At 49.0% G+C, this 21,037-nt stretch overlaps 2 protein-coding genes across 2 annotated transcripts; both read right to left on the reverse strand.

Annotated features, from left to right (window-relative positions):
• Positions 1-12,303: 12,303 nt before the first annotated feature.
• LOC120917103 (MARVEL domain-containing protein 3-like) lies at positions 12,304-12,983 on the reverse strand (the record flags this gene model as incomplete). The annotated part of the gene is given in 1 exon segment (XM_040328147.1): positions 12,304-12,983. A coding segment is annotated over 1 exon segment (574 nt), but the record flags the coding sequence as incomplete, so codon positions are not given.
• Positions 12,984-15,991: 3,008 nt separating this feature from the next.
• MARVELD3 (MARVEL domain containing 3) lies at positions 15,992-18,169 on the reverse strand (the record flags this gene model as incomplete). Its single annotated transcript, XM_040327791.1, has 1 exon — positions 15,992-18,169. A coding segment is annotated over one exon (660 nt), but the record flags the coding sequence as incomplete, so codon positions are not given.
• Positions 18,170-21,037: the final 2,868 nt, after the last annotated feature.

Raw genomic sequence — 21,037 nt, forward strand, 5'->3', positions numbered from 1 at the left:
ACATTTCATAAACTTTTTCTAAAGGTTCACGTTGACCGAGGCGCTGGCCTTGATTATTTTCTCTAAGAGAACGGAGACCTTCGTGATCTGCTGCATCAAAGCCGCTTATCTCTTAAGCACTTTTAAATGAATTTTATTTTTTTTTCTCCCCCCCCCCCCCCCCCAATTTATTCTTGTAAACGAAGGCAGCAAACAGCCGAGAACATTTGTGTACATTCCTTGTAAAGCTGCAACTTGATTGATAAGCGCGCTACTGTCTAAAGTATTTGAATTGTATGAATATCTGTTATACCCGATGATAGTTTTTAAAGTTATATTGGGGGGGGGGGGGGGGGGGTCACAAAAACTTGATGAAAGCTCAATTATCAAAAATAATTCTACTTTATTTGTGAAGGAAGAGGTCAACCACTTCCTTGATTATTTTTTTTTCCGTTAAAGGGCTTGTAAAGGTTTTTTATTTTCTAAATAGGTTCCTTTAAGCTCATGCATTGTTGGTTCACTTACTTTTTCCATTGACATCATCCGAGCCATTCTGGGTGGGGGTTAGTCAGCGTGCTCCCTTAAGCGTGCTCCCTTGGGACTACATCCCTGCCGGGAGACGCTGTTTACAGGGAGGGGGCGAGCACGCTGACTAACCCCCAGCCAGAATGGCTCGGATCCGCAGGGATGTAGTCCCAAGGGAGGGGGCAAGCACGCTGAGTAACCCCCAGCCAGAACAGCTCGGATCCGCAGGGATGTATTCCCGAAGGAAGGGGCAAGCACGCCGACTAACTGCCAGCCAGAACGGCTCAGATCCGCAGGGATGTAGTCCCAAGGGAAGGGGCGAGCACGCTGACTAACCCCCAGCCAGAACGGCTCAGATCCGCAGGGATGTAGTCCCAAGGGAAGGGGCGAGCACGCTGGCTAACCCCCAGCCAGAACGGCTCAGATCCGCAGGGATGTAGTCCCAAGGGAGAGGGCGAGCATGCTGACTAACCCTCAGCTAGAACGGCTCGGATCCGCAGGGATGTAGTCCCAAGGGAAGGGGCGAGCGCGCTGACTAACCCCCAGCTAGAAACGGCTCTGATCCGCAGGGATGTAGTCCTAAGGGAGAGGGCGAGCACATTGACTAACCCCCAGCCAGAAACGGCTCGGATCTGCAGTGATGTAGTCCCTAGGGAGAGGGTGAGCACGTTAACTAACCCCCAGCCAGAACGACTCAGATCTGCAGGGATGTAGTCCCAAGAGAGGGGGCGAGCACGTAAACTAACCCCCAGCCAGAACGGCTCAGATCTGCAGGGATGTAGTCCCAAGAGAGGGGGCGAGCACGCTGACTAACCCCCAGCCTACATCCCTGTGGGGAGACGCTGTAAACGTTCACAGCATCTCCCCGCAGGGATGTAGTCCTAAGGGAGAGGGCGAGCACGCGACTTCCAACCACCCAGAAGGGCTCGAATCCGCAGGGATGTAGTACCAAGGGAGGGGGGCTAGCACGCTGACTAACCCCCAGCCAGAACGGCTCGATTGATGGGGCAAGCTTACTGAGGAGGAACAGGAAGTGAGAAATTCAGACAAAGAAAAACTATTTCTTAGAAGGGAAATGGAAGGAAAAGGTAAGGGAACCAACAATGCACAAGCTTAAAGGAACCTTTTGTTTAGAAAATAAAAAACAAACCTTTACAACCCCTTTACCTGACCCAGAACACGAGAAGAAAAAAGGTAACAAGGTCTTTTTAGCTCTAGATGCACTTTTTCCTGTCCCTGCCCCGAAGACGGCAAAGAGTCAGATAATGTAGGTGTAACCTTTGCCATGGATAGGGCCTTCTCTGATGGCGATATTGCTACGAATTTGTCCAAACTGCACTAAACGCTGGATATGTATGGCTTGTCTGTCACTGCTGATCACTTGGACTATAATAATCGGCTTTTATTTACATTTAAAATGTCAGATTAAGGCACAGATACTTGATGGGACAGTGAATGTTATACAATGAGTGGACAGTTGGTCTGTGGGTATAGCGGGGTGGACTAACATAGCAGGTTCAGGTATAGTGTGTTGTCAGTTGGAATGGAATGAAAACGACTCCTTCAAACAAGGCATGGAAAGTCAGCCCCATGGCTGGGCTTTGAAAATGTAAATCTGACTTTATCTTGGGCAATTAAAGCTGAGCATATGACAAAATACATCAGCAAACGTCCCCTTCATCAAAATCGCAAAAAAGAAATCTGTTGATGCAGAGATCTAAGCAGCTTAAGTTCCTCTGAAGTTCTGTGTTGATCTTGGCCCTCCTGTTCAACTCAAGCTTAGTTCCCCCTCCTGAAGTTCTGAGGATCTTGGCCCCTCTGTTCAACCCAAGCTTGGTTCCCCCTCCGAAAGTTCTTTGCAGATCTTGACCATCCTGCTCAACTCAAGCTTAGTTCCCCCTTCTGAAGTTAGCTGTAGATCTTGGCCCTTCTGTTCAACCCAAGCTTGGTTCTCTTCCTAAAGTTCTGTGTATATCTTAAACCTCCTTTTCAATTCAAGCTTGGTTCCCCCCTGAAGTTGTGTGGATCTTGGACCTCCTGTCCAATTCAAGCTTGGTCCCACCCCTCCTGAAGTTCTGTGTGGATCTTGGCCCTCCTGTTCAGCACAAGCTTGATCTCCCCCCCCCCCCCCCCCCAGAAGTCCTGTGTGGATCGTGTCCCTCTTGTTCAAGTCAAGCATGACCCCCCCCCCCCCTTGGAGTTCTGTGTGGATCTTGGCTCTCCTCAACACAAGCTTGATCCCCCCCCCCCCCCCCAAAAAAGTTCTGTGTGAATCTTGGTCCTCCTGTTAAACTTAAGCTTCCCCCCCCCCCCCCCTGGAGTTCTGTGTAGACCTTGCATCCCCCCAGGAGTTATGTGTAGATCAGAGGGCCAAGATCCACACAACACCATGGGGGGATCGAGGTTGGGTTGAACAGGAGGGCCAAAATTCACATTGTGTGTGGCTCTTGGCCCTCCTGTTCAGTGCAAGCTTGGTTCCCCTCCTAAAGTTCTGTGTAGATCTTGTCCCTCCAGTTCAACTCAAGCTTGGTCCCCTCCCAGAAATTCTGTGTAGATTTTGGCTCTCGTGTTCAACTCAAGCTTAGTTCCCCCTCCTGAAGTTAGCTGTAGATCTTGGCCCTTCTGTTCAACCCAAGCTTGGTTCTCTTCCTAAATTTCTGTGTAGATTTTGTCCCTCTTGTTCAACTCAAGCTGATCCCCCCCCCCCCCCCTCGAAGTTGTGCCGATCTTGGCCCTCCTGTTTAACCCAAGCTTGATCCCCCCCCCCCCCCCCAAGTTGTGTGGCTCTTGGCCCTCCTATTTAACTCAAGCTTTATTCCACCCCCCTGAAGTTCTGTGTTGATCTTGGTCCTCCTGCTTAACTCATGCTTGGTCCCCCCCCCCCAGGAATTATGTGCAGATCTTGTCCCTCCAGTTAAACTTAAGCTTGGTCCCCCTCCCTGAAATTCTGTGTAGATCTTGGCCCTCCAGTTCAACTCAAGCTTGATTCCCCCCCCCCCCCCACTGGAGTTGTGTGTGTGGATCTTGGCCCTCTTGTTCAGCGCCAGCTCGGTTCCCCTCCTAAAGTTCTGTGTAGATCTTGTCCCTCCAGTTCAACCCAAGCTTGGTCCCCTCCCAGAAATTCTGTGTAGATCTTGTCCCTCCAGTTCAAGTCAAGCTTGGTCCCCTCCCAGAAATTCTGTGTAGATCTTGGCCCTCCAGTTCATCTCTGTAATGGAAAGGCCAACAAGCTCCCATAGGAATGATGTTCAGGTGTTTACAAACCTTTGGCCATACAGCGTACCTCCAGTGCTGTGTTCTTGGTGCATCCAGTAGTTCAGGGTAGTTTTCTTTCTTTTTAAGGTTTTCTGACTTAACATATCTTTTACGTAACCAGTTTGATGGAAGGGATGAAATATTTTGCATGCTCATTCTTTAATTGCCAAATCTTTCCTATACTCAGACATTTGGTCTCTGTTTGGAGACGTTTAGGTTTCATACACACAGGTTTGTATACAGCTAGCTTTGGCACAATTTTTGGCAAGCTTTGTTGAGGCCCCGATGAAGAAAACGAAAAAAAAAATCCAGTATGGAGATGTTAAATTTGAGTGAAAGTGCCAACTGTCACTCTATCACTCGTTAAAAGACCTACAACAGACGGGGCTTTGTATTCACCTGCCCCATCCCCCTTTCCATTGATCTCTCTTGCAGAGCAATGGCCCTTTTTATTTCGGACACACTTCTCTGAACACCGCTATATGATAGCCGTAGTGCCAACACACAGTCGGCATTTACATCCCTACTTTAGGGCTGCATTCAACAAAACAAAAACAAAAAAAGCACGAAACCCATGGAGCAACATATCAGCGTTTTTCCCCGCATGCATTTGAATGCTTGTTCTAATACTTAGAGCCCTTTCACGCTGCCAGGGGGGGGGGGGGGGGGGGCTTCCGCGGTAAGGCGCCTCTAGTTTTTGCAGCGCTTTTCGGGCGCTAACGGGACGCTTTCTAACCCCCACTTGCGGCCAAATAAAGGGTTAAAAGCGCCCACGCCGAGACGCTTTGAAGGCGCTTCCCATCAATTTCAATGGGCAGGGGTGCTTTAGGAGTGTTGTGTACACCGCGCCTAAGGAAGCTGCTTGCAGGACTTTTTTTTTTATGTCCAGCCAGCGCACCGCCCCAGTGTGAAAGCACTCAAGCTTTCACACTGGGATTGCAGATGAAGCTTCTTTCAGGCGCTTTACAGGCACTATTTTTAGCGCCAAAGCACCTGAAAAATGCCTCCCGTGTGAAAGGGGTCTTAAATGCATACAAATGTTTAAAGAAAACAAAAACTGCCTGCATATTGGCAACAGGATGCTAGGCTGCAATATCTTCCTGCATCGTAAGAACAGAGTCCGCTATGTGGCCATAGCCGCCTGCATCCTAGCAACAGAAGTCACTAGGCAGCTTTCTTGAAAGCAATGAAGAACACTAGGCAGTGGAAGCTAGGAGGCAGGTTGCTTGAGCTGCCTAGTGTCCTTCATTGCTAGGATGTACATGGCTCCAGCCAACTAGTTTGCCTTGTTGCTACGATACAGGTGGTTTTAACCAACTGGTATCCTTTGTTGCTAGGATGCAGCTTGCTCTAACCAACTAGCATCCTTGGTTACTAAAATGCAAGCGGCTCTCACCAACTAGAATCCTTTGTTTCTAGGATGTAGATGGCTTTAACCAACTGGCATCCTTTATTGCTAGGATGCAGCTTGCTCTAATCAACTTGCATTCTTTGTTGCTAAGATGCAGGCGGCTCTAACCAACTAGTATCCTTGGTTGCTAGGATGCATTTGCTCTAACCAACTAGCATCTTTCGTTGCTAGTAGCTCTAACCAACTGGCATCCTTTGTTACTAGTAGTTTTAACTAACTGGCATATTTTGTTGCTAGGATGCAGTCGCTCCAGCTGTTGTGGAACTACATTTCCCCATTGAGCCATGGGGGTTGGCAGTTACAGTTACTCCCAGAGGCATGATGGGACTTGTAGTTCTGCAACAGCTGGAGTGCCCACAGGTTGCCTTCCCACGGTATAGAGCAGTGGCATGCAATTAGCAGACCTCCAGCTGTTGCAGAACTGCAAGTCCCATGAGGCATAGCAAGACCCTGACAGCCACAAGCACGACACCCAGAGGCAGAGAAATGATGGGACTTGTAGTTTTGCAACAGCTGGAGGTCCGCTAATTGAATATCCCTGGTATAGAGCAGTGATATGCAATTAGCGGACCTCCAGCTGTTTCTGAACTACAAGTCCCATGAGGCATAGCAAGAGTCAGACAGCCACAAGAATGACACCCAGAGGCATGATGGGACTTGTAGTTTTGCAAAAGCTGGAGGTCCGCCAATTGCGTATCTCTGGTATAGAGCAGTGATATGCAATTAGCGTACCTGCAGCTGTTGCAGAACTACAAGTCCCATGAGGCATAGCAAGAGCATGACACCCAGATGCAGAGAAATTATGGGACTTGTAGTTTTGCAACAGCTGGAGGTCTGCTAATTGCGTATCCCTGGTATGGGGGGGGGGGGGGGAGTTATGTAGACCAGCTGTGGCGATCTCTCAGTGGCAAGACTGTCTACGTAACTCTGGTATTACTTCTAACATGCATGCAATTCACAGGCAGCTTTGCTTTATACCTCCCAAGCAAGACGTGTGCACTTTAAACAGCAACTGCATCTCTCCCATATCTCCAACTTGACAGATTTTTTTTTTTTTTAATGAATGGGCAGAGCCACTTCACTATAGGCCTGCCAAGTGTAAAAAATAAATAAATTTATGCTACAGCTTCTTTTTCGCGACCTCAAATAGAGAGGTATTTCAAAAAATGGACAGGTCCTCTTTAAACCTGGTGAGCACGATTTTTTTTTGGGGGGGGGGGGGGATTTTGGGGCCACTTTCCAGAATGGACATGCAGCGAGAGGTTTCATATTGCATGTAACACTGAAGCAGATTACGGTACGTTGTGTGGAAGTCGGACTGTGTATAACACAATGTTCCTCGTAGCACTGAATCTTGAATTTACCAATGCACTGCAGCGCGTGTCAATGTATGTTTCTTTTTTGTTGTTGTTATGTGCTATGAAGCATCCAGATCCCTGCTGAATCTATGAACAATGAACATTCAAAATGATGGGTTGCTCATAAAAAGGAAAAACGGTGTATTCTTCTCTGAAAAAAAGGAGCTTGCACTGCGGGGGCGGTGCTTGTACCATGACCCAAATCATAGCAGCTGTGACACTGCCCCGTTTGGGGGGGGAAGCCAAAGAAGTGAGAGCCTCTAAAGCCATTATTTGTGCATTTTATTTTAGCAAAAGCAATAAATGTGTATATATGTACAAGTTTTGATTTATAGGCTTTGCTGGTCTAAAAAAAAAAAAAAAAGAAAGAAACCCCACCCCTGAGGTTCCCTGACTTGTTATTACCCTGCTGCCCTTCCTAGAAACCCATTGCTGATTATTCCGTTCTGAAATTCCTAATTTATGTTTAAATTAAAACTGAACCTGATGCACGTTGTGTTCCTTTTACATTTTTATTGCTCGTTATTTTTATTATTATTTTTAACTTATGTAATAATAGAGTCAGAGACTTCTGTAAACTGCAGAAACCCAGATCAACCAATCAGAAATCTTCTTTCTTTGACTGCGGTTCTTTAACAATTGGTACAATCCAGTTGATATGGGTAAGTAACTTTCCTGGCGTCACCATGGAAGCCGCCGTGGATTGGTGCCAAGAAAGGAAAATTACATTTTCTGTTATAACTAGTTGCATTTAAAGGGTTAGTTCACCTGTTCACACCAGCAATTCCACCCATGTGTCCCCACTGTACTTACCTCGGTGGGTGATGAGCTGTCAGTGCCCCTGTAGCTGGCTGGAGCCATGCCGTAGCGGTTCCATACAGTTGGTGTAGTAGTCCAGGAATTTGAAATGGGGAGGAAGGGGGCAGAGTAGGAGGTGACGTGGGGTGAAGGGGCAGAGTAGGGGGTGACGTGGGGTGAAGGGGCAGAGTAGGGGATAACGTTGGGCGAAGGGGGCAGAGTAGGGGGTGACGTGTGGTGAAGGGGGCAGAGTAGGGGGTGACGTGAGGGGAAGGGGGCAGAGTAGGGGGTGACGTGGGGTGAAGGGGCAGAGTAGGGGGTGACGTGGGGTGAAGGGGCAGAGTAGGGGGTAACGTGTGGTGAAGGGGGCAGAGTAGGGGTGATGTGTGGTGAAGGGGGCAGAGTAGGGGGTGACGTGAGGGGTAGGGGGTGACGTGGGGTGAAGGGGCAGAGTAGGGGGTAACGTTGGGTGAAGGGGCAGAGTAGGGGGTGACGTGTGGTGAAGGGGGCAGAGTAGGGGTGATGTGTGGTGAAGGGGGTGATATGAGGGGAAGGGGGCCGAGTAGGGGGTGACGTGGGGTGAAGGGGGCAGAGTAGGGGTAACATAGGGCGAAGGGGGCAGAGTAGGGGGTGACGTGTGGTGAAGGGGGCAGAGTAGGTGGTGATATGAGGGGAAGGGGGCAGAGTAGGGGGTGACATGGGGTGAAGGGGCAGAGTAGGGGTGACATGGGGTGAAGGAAGCAGAGTAGGGGGTGACATGGGGTGAAGGGAGCAGAGTAGGGGGTAACATGGGGGGTAGGGGGTCAGAGTGGGGGGTGACATGGGGGAAGGGGGCAGAGTAGGGAGATGACATTGAGAAGGTGGAAGAGTAGGGGGTCACATTGGGAAGGGGGGAGACATGGGGCAAAGGGGGGAGAAAGGGGGCAGAGTAGGGGGTGACATGGGGGAAGGGGGCAGAGTAGGGGGGTCACATTAGAGCAGGGGGGTGACATAAGGGGAAGGGCAGAGTAGGTGGTTACATGGGGGGAAGGGGGCAGAGTAGGGAGGTGACATTGGGAAGGGGGCAGAGTAGGGAGGTGACATTGGGAAGGGGGCAGAGTAGGAAGAGACTTGGGGTGAAGGGGGCAGAGTAGGGGGAGACATGGGGTGAAGGGGGCAGAGTAGGGGGAGACATGGGGTGAAGGGGGCAGAGTAGGGAGGAAGGGGGCAGAGTAGGGAGGAAGGGGGCAGAGTAGGGGCTGACATGGGGGAAGGGGGCAGAGTAGGAAGAGACATGGGGTGAAGGGGGCAGCGTAGGGGGAGACATGGGGTGAAGGGGGCAGAGTAGGGGGTGACATGGGGGAAGGGGCAGAGTAGGGGGTGATATGGGGGCAATGCAATGCATACTAGCACATTATGCCTTTTCCTTGCAGGAAGAAAAAAAAAACATCAATTGACCAGGGACTCCGTCAATAACCCGATCCATGGCATAGTAATTCATTGTAAGGCAAGACAAGAAGAGCCTCTACATTTTATAAAAAAACTTTTTAAAGAGTTTATGTAAAGAAATACAGTTACATAGGATTAAAAAACATGAACACGTAAAAATACAATCACAGAGCCTGCATAGACATTCACTTCCTGGAACGCGACAACGTCAGTGGGAGGCTCCGTCCATCGCGTTTCGTCATGAAGAGACGTCATCCAGGGGCAAGGTGTAGCAGATAGTTTAGTATTACGCGCCATTTATTTTCCTTTTTTTTTTTTTTTTAACAGTAAGCATGAAATGTTATAAAGGACTTTAAGAAATGTTACTTTAGACAGAAATGTTAATTATTAACTGAAATCTAAAGGATACAAAGAGATCATCAAAAAGCAGCATTACAGTAATTGAATGAGAAGAGATTCCTCGGGGTCTATACCGCTGTTCTCCACCAGAGGGCGCATATCTGTGATCAATTCTCTTTGGAAATTAGGAACTCATTTGGGACAACGGAAGCTTGGCTGAAAAGCCGGGCTTTGCATGGAGGAGATATTTACCGCGATGAGAACACAGTCCATCCTGGAACCGGTCCCATGAAGGAGGCCATCATATGGGAGGATCTGGGCCTGGGACTCCATTGGCTGCAGTCCATATAGACTATAAGGCGCTCAAGCTGTGGCCCTCCAGCTGTAGCGGGACTACCATCATGTCTCAGCCTTTGGGAGTCATGTGTGTACCTCTCATCCTTACAATGACTCGTGGGACTTGTAGTTCCGCAACAGCTGGAGGGCCGCTGTTAAGCAACCACCATATAGACCAGGAGGTAGGCAACTTGGGGCCCTCCAGCTGTTGTGAAACTACATTTCCCATGAGGCACTGCAAGGCCGGCAGTTACAGTTACTCCCAGAGGTAGGGGAAAAGGGGAGGAGCCGCTCCAGGTGGGAACCCAGACAACTCAGGTGCAGGCAATGCACTCAGCAAGGCAGGAACAAAGATGGTCTCTGGACAGCCGCACTCTGAACAAATTGTAGCCTTTTATTAAAAGGACAGCACTACAAGTCACAGCAAAATAAAATAAAACCTGACCCTGACGCGTTTCGCACTGAAACTAGTGCTTAGTCATATGACTACAATTTTTTCAGAGTGCGGCTGTCCAGAGACAATCTTTGTTCCTACTCCCAGAGGTATGATGGGACTTGTAGTTCCACAACAGCTGGAGGGTGTTGATTTACTAAGGGCAGTCGGCTGTTTAGCAAAAAGGGAATTTCCCCTTAGCTGAGTAAATGAGATGAGGCTCTGCTGACTTCCCATCATCCAATTATGTGCAAGCAAAAACTCTGGTTTCTATGCATGCCATTGGCTGGGGGAATTTTTGTACCATATTTACCAAGCTAAGTGAAAATTCCAGCTCATGCGCGGTCCCTTTGCAAGGGTGAGTGAAAGAGCCTTTAATGCCTGAGGCTGCAAATGGGGGCATGCACAGTGAGGCTGCAGATGGGCACAGTGAGCCTGCAGGTGGGCACAGTGAGGCTGCAGATGGGCACAGTGAGGCTGCAGATGGGCACAGTGAGGCTGCAGGTGCGCACAGTGAGGCTGCAGGTGCGCACAGTGAGGCTGCAGGTGGGCACAGTGAGGCTGCAGGTGGGCACAGTGAGGCTGCAGGTGGGCACAGTGAGGCTGCAGGTGGGCACAGTGAGGCTGTAAATGGGCACAGTGAGGCTGCAGGTGGGCACAGTGAGGCTGCAGGTGGGCACAGTGAGGCTGCAGGTGGGAATTGTTGACCCTCTTTTCCACTTACAGTAGCTGCTGCCCCAACCCTAGGCTTATACTCGAGTCAATAAACTCCCATTTTTTGTGGTAAAATGAGGTGCCTCGGCTTATATTCAGGTCGGTTTATACTTGAGTATATACGGTGTATATATATATATACAGTGGGGATCGAAAGTTTGGGCACCCCAGGTAAAAATTTGTATTAATGTGCATAACGAAGCCAAGGAAAGATGGAAAAATCTCCAAAAGGCATCAAATTACAGATTAGACATTCTTATAATATGTCAAAAAAAGTTAGATTTTATTTCCATCATTTACACTTTCAAAATGACAGAAAACAAAAAAATGGTGTCTGCAAAAGTTTGGGCACCCTGCAGAATGTATAGCATGCACTGCCCCCTTTGCAAAGCTGAGACCTGCCAGTGTCATGGATTTTTCTCAATCATCGTCTGGGAAGACCAGGTGATGTAAATCTCAAAGGTTTTAAATGCCCAGACTCATCTGACCTTGCCCCAACAATCAGCACCATGGGTTCTTCTAAGCAGTTGTCTAGAAAACTGAAAGTGAAAATAGTTGACGCTCACAAAGCTGGAGAAGGCTATAAGAAGATAGCAAAGCGTTTTCAGATGTCAATATCCTCTGTTCCTCGGAATGTAATTAAGAAATGGCAGTCATCAGGAACAGTGGAAGTTAAAGCAAGATCTGGAAGACCAAGAAAAATATCGGACAGAACAGCTCGCAGGATTGTGAGAAAAGCAATTCAAAACCCACGTTTGACGGCACGATCCCTCCAGAAAGATCTGGCAGACACTGGAGTTGTGGTACACTATTCCACTATAAAGAGATACTTGTACAAATATGGTCTTCATGGAAGAGTCATCAGAAGAAAACCTCTTCTACGTCCTCACCACAAAAATCAGCATTTGAACTTTGCAAATGAACATATAGACAAGCCTGATGCATTTTGGAAACATTTTCTGTGGACCGATGAGGTTAAAATATAACTTTTTGGCCGGAATGAGCAAAGGTACGCTTGGAGAAGAAAGGGCACAGAATTTAATGAAAAGAACCTCTGTCCAACTGTGAAGCATGGGAGTGGATCAATCATGCTTTGGGGTTGTATTGCAGCCAGTGGCACAGGGAACATTTCACGAGTAGAAGGAAAAATGGATTCAATAACATTTCAGCAAATTTTGGATGGTAACTTGATGCCATTTGTGAAAAAGCTGAAGTTAAAGAGGATGGCTTCTACAAATAGATAATGATCCTAAACACACCTCAAAATCCACGGGGGATTACATCAAGAGGCGTAAACTGAAGGTTTTGCCATGGCCTTCACAATCTCCTGACCTCAACATAATTGAAAATCTATGGATAGACCATAAAAGAGCCGTGCGTGACAGACAGCCCAGAAATCTCAAAGAACTGGAAGACTTTTGTAAGAAAGAATGGGCAAAGATCCCTCCAACAAGAATTGAAAGACTCTTGGCTGGCTACAAAAAGCGTTTACAAGCTGTGATACTTGCCAAAGGGGGCAGTACAAGATATTAACTCTGCAGGGTGCCCAAACTTTTGCAGACACCATTTTTTTGTTTTCTGTAATCTTGAAAGTGTAAATGATGGAAATAAAATCTAACTTTTTTTGACATATTATAAGAATGTCTAATCTGTAATTTGATGCCTTTTGGAGATTTTTCCATCTTTCCTTGGCTTCGTTATGCACATTAATACAAATTCTGACCTGGGGTGCCCAAACTTTCGATCCCCACTGTATCCTGATAACATATTTGTTCAGACCACCTTTGTGGCATTTGCCTGTTTGGCGCTTCCCATCCTTATTGGCCCAGAAGGTTATTGCTGTAGCGTTTGCCGCTCTCGGAAGGCACGGATGGCCAGCACAGCACTGACACCATATAAAATAACCAGCAAGATGGCAAATGTTGCCGCTCCTCCATCAGTGCCCGCCAGACCGCAGTTCATCCAGGTCAGGCCGTTTCTGGCGTACAGTATCTCCCGCTTCTTACACACGTCCATGGCGTTGATCTGGAGGGCGAAGTGTAAAAACACCCCCACCGCAGCCACGTAACTAAGAGAGGCCACCACGCTGAAAACAGTCTCGATCACGAGCCACCGGCCCGAGAGGCGGAGCAGATGTTTGGATCCCGCGGCCAGGATGGCAAGTGTCAGAGTCGCCATCAGAAGTGCCACCGTCAGGCCACCGTAGAGCAAGGGGGCCCGCCGCAGCGAGAATTCCTGGTCCAGTTGACGCACCAGTTGGAGCTCCTGGCCCTCAAACGGGTAATACCCTCCTCCGAAGCCGCCACTTGCCATGCTGGAGCTGAACCCAGAAAGGACGAAGTAGGAGGAGATTATGCAGACCAGGACCAGAGCGTTGAGGACCACCTCCAACATCTGCAGAACACCTGAGAGGGCAGAAAGAAAAAGGCTAAGAAACCCGCTTACCAGGTCTGGCAGCATGACTGGGCCCTCGCTATCAAGAGACCAAGAAAGTACATTACCAGGGGCCACACCGCCAACATGTCCTAACCTACCGGAACCCTTCCCGGGGAGCAAAGAACTCGCCATGGATTTTCTGCAGACTGGGTTCAGGACAGTGGCGGCCCGTATATACTCGAGTATAAGCCGAGTTTTTCTGGGCCTCGGCTTATACTCGGGTCAGTGTACCTGAAGGGCTGCGAGCGTCCATTGTTTAAAAGTCGCGGCTTCCCCCCGGTCCCTTCCGTGAAGGGCGTTTCCCAGCAGACACTGTGTTCAGTGTTCCGCCAATCACGGACGTCTTTTCATCCTCGGACAAAAGAACGTCCGTGATTGGCGGAACACTGAACACAGCGTCTGCTGGGAAACCGAGTCCGAGGATGAGAAGAGGATGAGAAGACGTCCGTGATAGGCTGCTGGGAAACGCCTATCACGGAATGGGACCAGGAGGAGACCGCGACTTTTAAACAATGAATGGATGCCCACAGCCTGTAAAAATTTCAGGTACACTGACTCGGGCACAGCGAGGCGGCAATGGGCACAGTGAGGCGGCAATGGGCACAGTGAGGCCCCGTACACACGAGGAGACATGTCCGCGGACCGTTTTCATCGGACATGTCTCCTGGGAGCTTTTGGCCTGATGTGTGTACACACCATCAGACCAAAATCCCCGCGGACAGAGAACGCGGTGACGTAGAAGACACCGACGTTCTCAAACACGGAAGTGCAATGCTTCCACGCATGCGTCGTATCAATTCGACGCATGCGCGGGATTTCGGGACGCTGGTTACACGTCATAACCAGCGGACAAGTTTTTTAGCTTGCTAAGAAACTTTTGTCCGCTGGAAACCTGTCTGCTAGGCCGTACACACGGTCGGACATGTCCGGGGAAACTGGTTAGTGGACCAGTTTCAGCGGACACGTTCAACAGTGTGTACGCGGCCTGAGGCGGCAATGGGCACAGTGAGGCGACAATGGGCACAGTGAGGATGAGTACAGTGAGGCGACAATAGGCACAGTGAGGCGACAATGGGCACAGTGAGGCGACAATGGGCACAGTGAGGATGAGCACAGTGAGGCGACAATGGGCACAGTGAGGCTAAGCACAGTAAGGCGGCAATAGGCACAGTGAGGCGACAATAGGCACAGTGAGGTTGAGCACAGTGAGGCGACAATAGGCACAGTGAGGCGACAATAGGCACAGTGAGGTTGAGCACAGTGAGGCGACAATAGGCACAGTGAGGCAACAATAGGCACAGTGAGGTTGAGCACAGTGAGGCTGCAGATGGGCATTGTTGACCCTCTTTTCCGCTTACAGTGGCTGCTGCATTCTCACCCTAGGCTTATACTCGAGTCAATAAGTTTTCCCAGTTTTTTGTGGTAAAATTAGGTGCCTTTGGATTATATTCACGTTGGCTTATACTCGAGTATACACGGTAATTCAATTAAAAAAGTGAAACTCATATTTTATAGATTTGATACAGAGTGATACATTTCAACCATTTCTTTAAAATTTTCTGAGATATACATTTTTGGGGTGTCACTCGCTATAAGCCACAATCATCAAAATTGTGCCATATACTAAATATATATATATATATATATATAAATTTTACTTTTCGAGTTGAGTTACTGAAATAAATTAACTTTTTGATGATTTTTTAGTTTTATGAGATGCTCCTGTATATACAGAAGGTCAGGAAAAACGGGCGTCAGAGATCAGCACAAAATTGATTATAATAAAATACAACACCAACATCCCTGAGAACTATGAAAGGATTTGGTTGGAGATAAAGGTGTGCCATGTAGAAATTCACTCAGAATTTATATAAAAAAAATATAGAAAATATTTATTAAGACAATATTATAAAAGTAATGAAAGCAACACAATACACAGTGTTCATTACTTTTATAATATTGTCTCAATAAATATTTTTATATAATTTCTGAGTGAATTTCTATACGGCGCACCTTTATCTCCAACCAAATCGCTTTGTTTATATATTCTAATGACTTCTCACCCGCGCTCCTCGTTATACTTTCTATGAAGAATAAAGTTGTGAACAAGTTTTCCGTTTTGTATACAATATCTTTATTGCTTTAATACAAAATGCTAAAAAAAAAAAAAAAAAAAACACAGAGCTGTGATCTCCAGCATATCATTTACATTTATTTACAATGGGGCCGGACAAATCTCAGGAACCAAGATTGAGCAATTTGCTGGTAGCGGCCGACTTTTAGACTTTTTTGACCTTTTTTTTGTTGCGGTCAGTAAAAACACACCAGTAAACAGGAACCACAATACTATGAAAGAAAGGGGTCGGGGGACTTACAAGTTGTGCTTTGCTCATCACAAAATGGGTTTACAAGTATGTTTTTGGGAAGATTGCTTGAAAGTGGAGCCCCATTGTACTAGACTGGCTACCACTGTAGTGGGCATTCTTCTATTTGACCCCTATGGTACCAGGGGCACTACACTGGCCACCATTGTAATGAGTGTTCTTCAACCTGACCCCCATTGTACCAGAGGCACTAGACTGGCCACCACCATAATGAGCATTGTTCCCACTGGCCACCATTGTAACGGGGGCATTACACTGGCCACAATTATAATGGGCTTTCTTCAAACTGTACCGTGGGCACTACACTGGCCACCATTGTAATAAGTATTCTTCAATCTGACCCCCATTGTACCAGAGGCACTAGACTGGCCACCATTGTAATAAGTATTCTTCAATCTGACCCCCATTGTACCAGAGGCACTAGACTGGCCACCATTGTAATAAGTATTCTTCAATCTGACCCCCATTGTACCAGAGGCACTAGACTGGCCACTATCGTAATGGGCATTTTTCCCACTGGCCACCATTGTAATGAAAATTATTTTCTGGTGGAACTAGACTGGCTACCACTGTAGTGAGCATTCTTCTATTTGACCCCCTATGGTACCAGGGGCACTACACTGGCCACTATTGTAATGAGCATTCTTCCCACTGACCCCCATTGTATCGAGGGGCACTACACTGGCCACATTGTAATTAGCTTTCTTTAAATTGACCCACATTATACTGGGGGAACTACACTGGCCACCATTGTAATGAGTGTTCTTCAACCTGACCCCCATTGTACCAGAGGCACTAGACTGGCCACCATCATAATGGGCATTGTTCCCACTGGCCACCATTGTAATGAGTGTTCTTCAACCTGACCCCCATTGTACCAGAGGCACTAGACTGGTCACTATCGTAATGAGCATTGTTCCCACTGGCCACCATTGTACCGGGGGGCACTACACTGGTCACCAATGTAATGAAAATTATTTTATGGTGGAACTAGACTGGCTACCACTGTAGTGAGCATTCTTCTATTTGACCCCTATGGTACCGGGGGCACTACACTGGCCACCATTGTAATGAGCATTCTTCCCACTGACCCCCATTGTATCGGGGGGCACTACACTGGCCACTATTGTAATTATCTTTCTTTAAATTGACCCCCATTATACTGGGGGCACTACACTGGCCACCACTGTCATGAACATTCTTCTAATTGACCCCCATTGTACCGGGGGCACTACACTGGTCACCACTGTAATGAACATTCTTCTATTTGCCCGCCATGGTACCAGGGGCACTACACTGGCCACTATTGTAATAAGCATTATTCCCTCTGACTCCCATTGTACCAGGGGCACAACACTGGCCACCATTGTAATGAGCATTCTTCTATGGTGGAACTACACTGGTCACCACCGTAATGAACATTCTTCTAATTGACCCCCCATTGTACCAGGGGCACTACACTGGTCACCACTGTAATGAACATTCTTCTAATTGACCCCCCATTGTACCGGGGGCACTACACTGGTCACTATTGTAGTGAACATTCTTCTAATTGACCCCCATTGTACCAGGGGCACTACACTGGCCACTATTGTAATAAGCATTCTTCCCACTGACCCCCATTATACTGGGGGCACAACACTGGCCACCATTGTAATGAGAATTCTTCCCACTGACCACCAGTTTATAGGGCTTTTACTCACTGGCCACCATTGTGGTGGTGTGGCCAAGTTTCCATAAGCCTGTAGAGATAACCATTTTTAGGAGTTCCCCGAGACCTTAACCCGATTTCAAGGGTTTCTCCAGGGCACAACAGGTCCAGTTCTTGGAGGACGTCATGGGAAAGTTGGATGCATCGGGACGGGAGATGATGTAGTAGAAAGGTGGAGAGAAAAGGAGACTTGGGTTTTTCTCTCTAGTCTTCCAACTACAAATGACCTTCTCATAACCTCATTCCAACGCCTAACTCTACTATAACCGAACCTCCAAGAGCGGACATGAAAGTCCCGGGTGTGATGAAAGCCCGATCAATGACTCTTAGGTGGGCCGGGCTGCCCCCTACGTTCCATGTAGATTTGTCCAGCCCCAATTTACAGCATGCAGATTATTTCGGCTAAAACTCAAGCATGTTGACCGGCTTGTTATTTTTCATCCGGCGGACAGTCCGGAAGCCCTTAATGGCGAGGACGGCGCTCATGGCGAAGACGATGATGGCCATGCAAGCGAAGAGAGCCGCGCCAATGTCAGCCGCATGGAAGCCGCAGGTGAAGCCCTTGTACCCTTTACTGCTATAGAGGGTCTCCCGGTCTTTGCACACTTGGGAATTATAAGCTTCCTGTAGCCGTTGGAAGTAGAAGTAAAGAGCGGGGATGTAGCCTATAGCGATGGCGACATTCAAGACGCACTCTACCAAGAGCCACACCGGCCACCGCCAAGGGACCCGCAGCACCCCAAGCAGGACAAGAAAGCAGCAGAAGGTCATGAGGGCCCCCCCAAAGGCCATGGAAGCCGTGACAGAAGGCAGCTTCAAGTTGTAAAACTCGACGTCCAGCGCCTGGGCCTTCTCTCCGTCGGCACCGCTAAAACCGTTATACGCCCCCCCGAACTGGTAATAGTAGATTCCTCCCAGGCTACTTATGCCGGTGTACCCCCCCGTGGAGTTGTAGGATACGGCGCAGCAGATCAGGATGAGCATGTTCAGGAGAACCTCCACAAGCTGACAGCATGCTGGAAAGAGTAAGAAGGGAGGACAGCAGTTTAGATCCGTGTCAAATTAAAGGGGTGTAAAGAGAACCTGTCACTTTGAAGTAGACGAAAAGCCTGCTAGGCGGGATGGTGGAAATCAAAGGGGTGGTAAGGGGTTAGTTTTTTATTTTCTAAATCGGTTCCTTTAATCTCGTGCATTGTGGGTTCACTTACTTTTTCCTTCCATTTCCCATCTAAATGTTTTTTTTCTGGCTCTGAATTTCTCACTTCCTGTAAGCTTGCCCCCATCATCCGAGCCGTTCTGGCTGGGGGTTAGTCAGCGTGCTCGCCCCCCTCCCTTAAGACTACATCCCTGCAGATCCAAGCCGTTCTGACTGGGGGTTAGTCAGCGTGCTCGCCCCCTCCCTTGGCACTACATCCCTGCGGATCCGAGCCGTTCTGGCTGGGGGTTAGTCAGCGTGCTCGCCCCCTCCCTTGGCACTACATCCCTGCGGATCCGAGACGTTCTGGCTGGGGGTTAGTCAGCGTGCTCGCCCCCTCCCTTGGGACTACATCCCTGCAGATCCGAGCCGTTCTGGCTGGGGGTTAGTCAGCGTGCTCGCCACCTCCCTTGGGACTACATCCCTGCAGATCCGAGCCGTTCTGGCTGGGGGTTAGTCAGCGTGCTCGCCCCCTCCCTTGGGACTACATCCCTGCAGATCCGAGCCATTCTAGCTGGGGGTTAGTCAGCGTGCTCGCCCCCCTCCCTTGGGACTACATCCCTGCAGATCCGAGCCGTTCTGGCTGGGGGTTAGTCAGCGTGCTCGCCCCCTCCCTTGGCACTAGATCCCTGTGGATCCGAGCTGTTCTGGCTGGGGGTTAGTCAGCGTGCTCGCCCCCTCCCTTGGCACTACATCCCTGCAGATCCGAGCCGTTCTGGCTGGGGGTTAGTCAGCGTGCTCGCCCCCTCCCTTGGTACTACATCCCTGCAGATCCGAGCCGTTCTGGCTGGGGGTTAGTCAGCGTGCTCGCCCCCTCCCTTGAGACTACATCCCTGCAGATCCGAGCTGTTCTGGCTGGGGGGTTAGTCAGCATGCTCGCCCCCTCCCTTGGCACTACATCCCTGCAGGTCCGAGCCGTTCTGGCTGGGGGGTTAGTCAGCGTGCTCGCCCCCTCCCTTGGGACTACATCCCTGCAGATCCGAGCCGTTCTGGCTGGGGGTTAGTCAGCGTGCTCGCCCCCTCCCTTGGGACTACATCCCTGCAGATCCGAGCCATTCTAGCTGGGGGTTAGTCAGCGTGCTCGCCCCCCTCCCTTGGGACTACATCCCTGCAGATCCGAGCCGTTCTGGCTGGGGGTTAGTCGGCGTGCTCGCCCCCCTCCCTTGGGACTACATCCATACAGATCCGAGCCATTCTGGCTGGGGGTTAGTCAGCGCGCTCGCCCCCCTCCCTTGGGACTACATCCCTGCAGGTCCGAGCCGTTCTGGCTGGGGGTTAGTCAGCGTGCTCTACATCTGTGCTCTGACACAGTAAAGACCTCAATGACCTCAGTTTGGCCTGAGAGGGACTTTAGGTTTCGACCCTTCGTGTATACATGTTACCCCGAGGCTGTGTTAGGAGGTTAGGTTAAGGAGAGCCGGCACTTGGGAAGCAGCAGGGAAAAAATGGAACCGGACAGAAATCTGGTGGAAAGGGGGACACTAGCGACGAGTTTCCCGCGCTCCATCAACATCTTCAGGACACCTTCAACCATCACACCCAATTTTCCCCGCAACCTAACCTCCTAGCAAAGAGGACAGGAATTTAAAACTCCATAATTCACAAATTATCTTAAAGTTTTCCCAACAAAAAAGACCCAAAAATTGTCCTTTCTCCTCCTCGGCAGCATTTTTATCACTGCAAAGTGACAGGTCCTCTTTATAAGGTAATTACACCAAATTAGACGATTGACTTTTATTATAACATCTTCTAACGATTGAAATACAGTTTTTATTTTAAACATATTGTAAAATCAGTAAATGTGAAGAAAGGCTCAGCTCTACGCTCACAATGGGGAATCTGACAGAAATTTCCAACCAGGCACATCGCGCTCAGGTAAGTGATTATGGGGGAAGGGAGGCGGCACAGAGAATGTATGAAGGTGAAAAAAATGTTTTGCCTTTAGAATCAGCCAAAGGTTCAGTCCATCGAAAAAAATCACAATTCATGTTACCACCCAGAAGCATTTCTCCCACCGACACCAATGATGGGACACTATTCCTCCCACCGACACCAATGATGGGACACTATTCCTCCCACTGATACCAATGATGGGACACTATTCCTCCCACTGATACCAAGGATGGGACACTATTCCCCCCACTGACACCAAGGATGGGACACTATTGCTCCCACTGACACCAAGGATGGGACACTATTCCTCCCACTGACACCAAGGATGGGACACTATTCCTCCCACTGACACCAATGATGGGACACTATTCCCCCCACTGACACCAATGATGGGACACTATTCCCCCCACTGACACCAATGATGGGACACTATTCCCCCCACTGACACCAATGATGGGACACTATTCCCCCCACTGACACCAATGATGGGACACTATTCCTCCCACTGACACCAATGATGGGACACTATTCCTCCCACTGACACCAATGATGGGACACTATTCCTCCCACTGACACCAATGATGGGACACTATTCCTCCCACCGACACCAATGATGGGACACTATTCCTCCCACCGACACCAATGATGGGACACTATTCCTCCCACCGACACCAATGATGGGGCACTATTCCTCCCACCGACACCAATGATGGGGCACTATTCCTCTCACTGACACCAATGATGGGACACTATTCCTCCCACCGACACCAATGATGGGGCACTATTCCTCTCACTGACACCAATGATGGGACACTATTCCTCCCACTGACACAAATGATGGG

This window comes from Rana temporaria, chromosome 11 (assembly GCF_905171775.1).
Source record: "Rana temporaria chromosome 11, aRanTem1.1, whole genome shotgun sequence".
Lineage (NCBI taxonomy): Eukaryota > Metazoa > Chordata > Amphibia > Anura > Ranidae > Rana > Rana temporaria.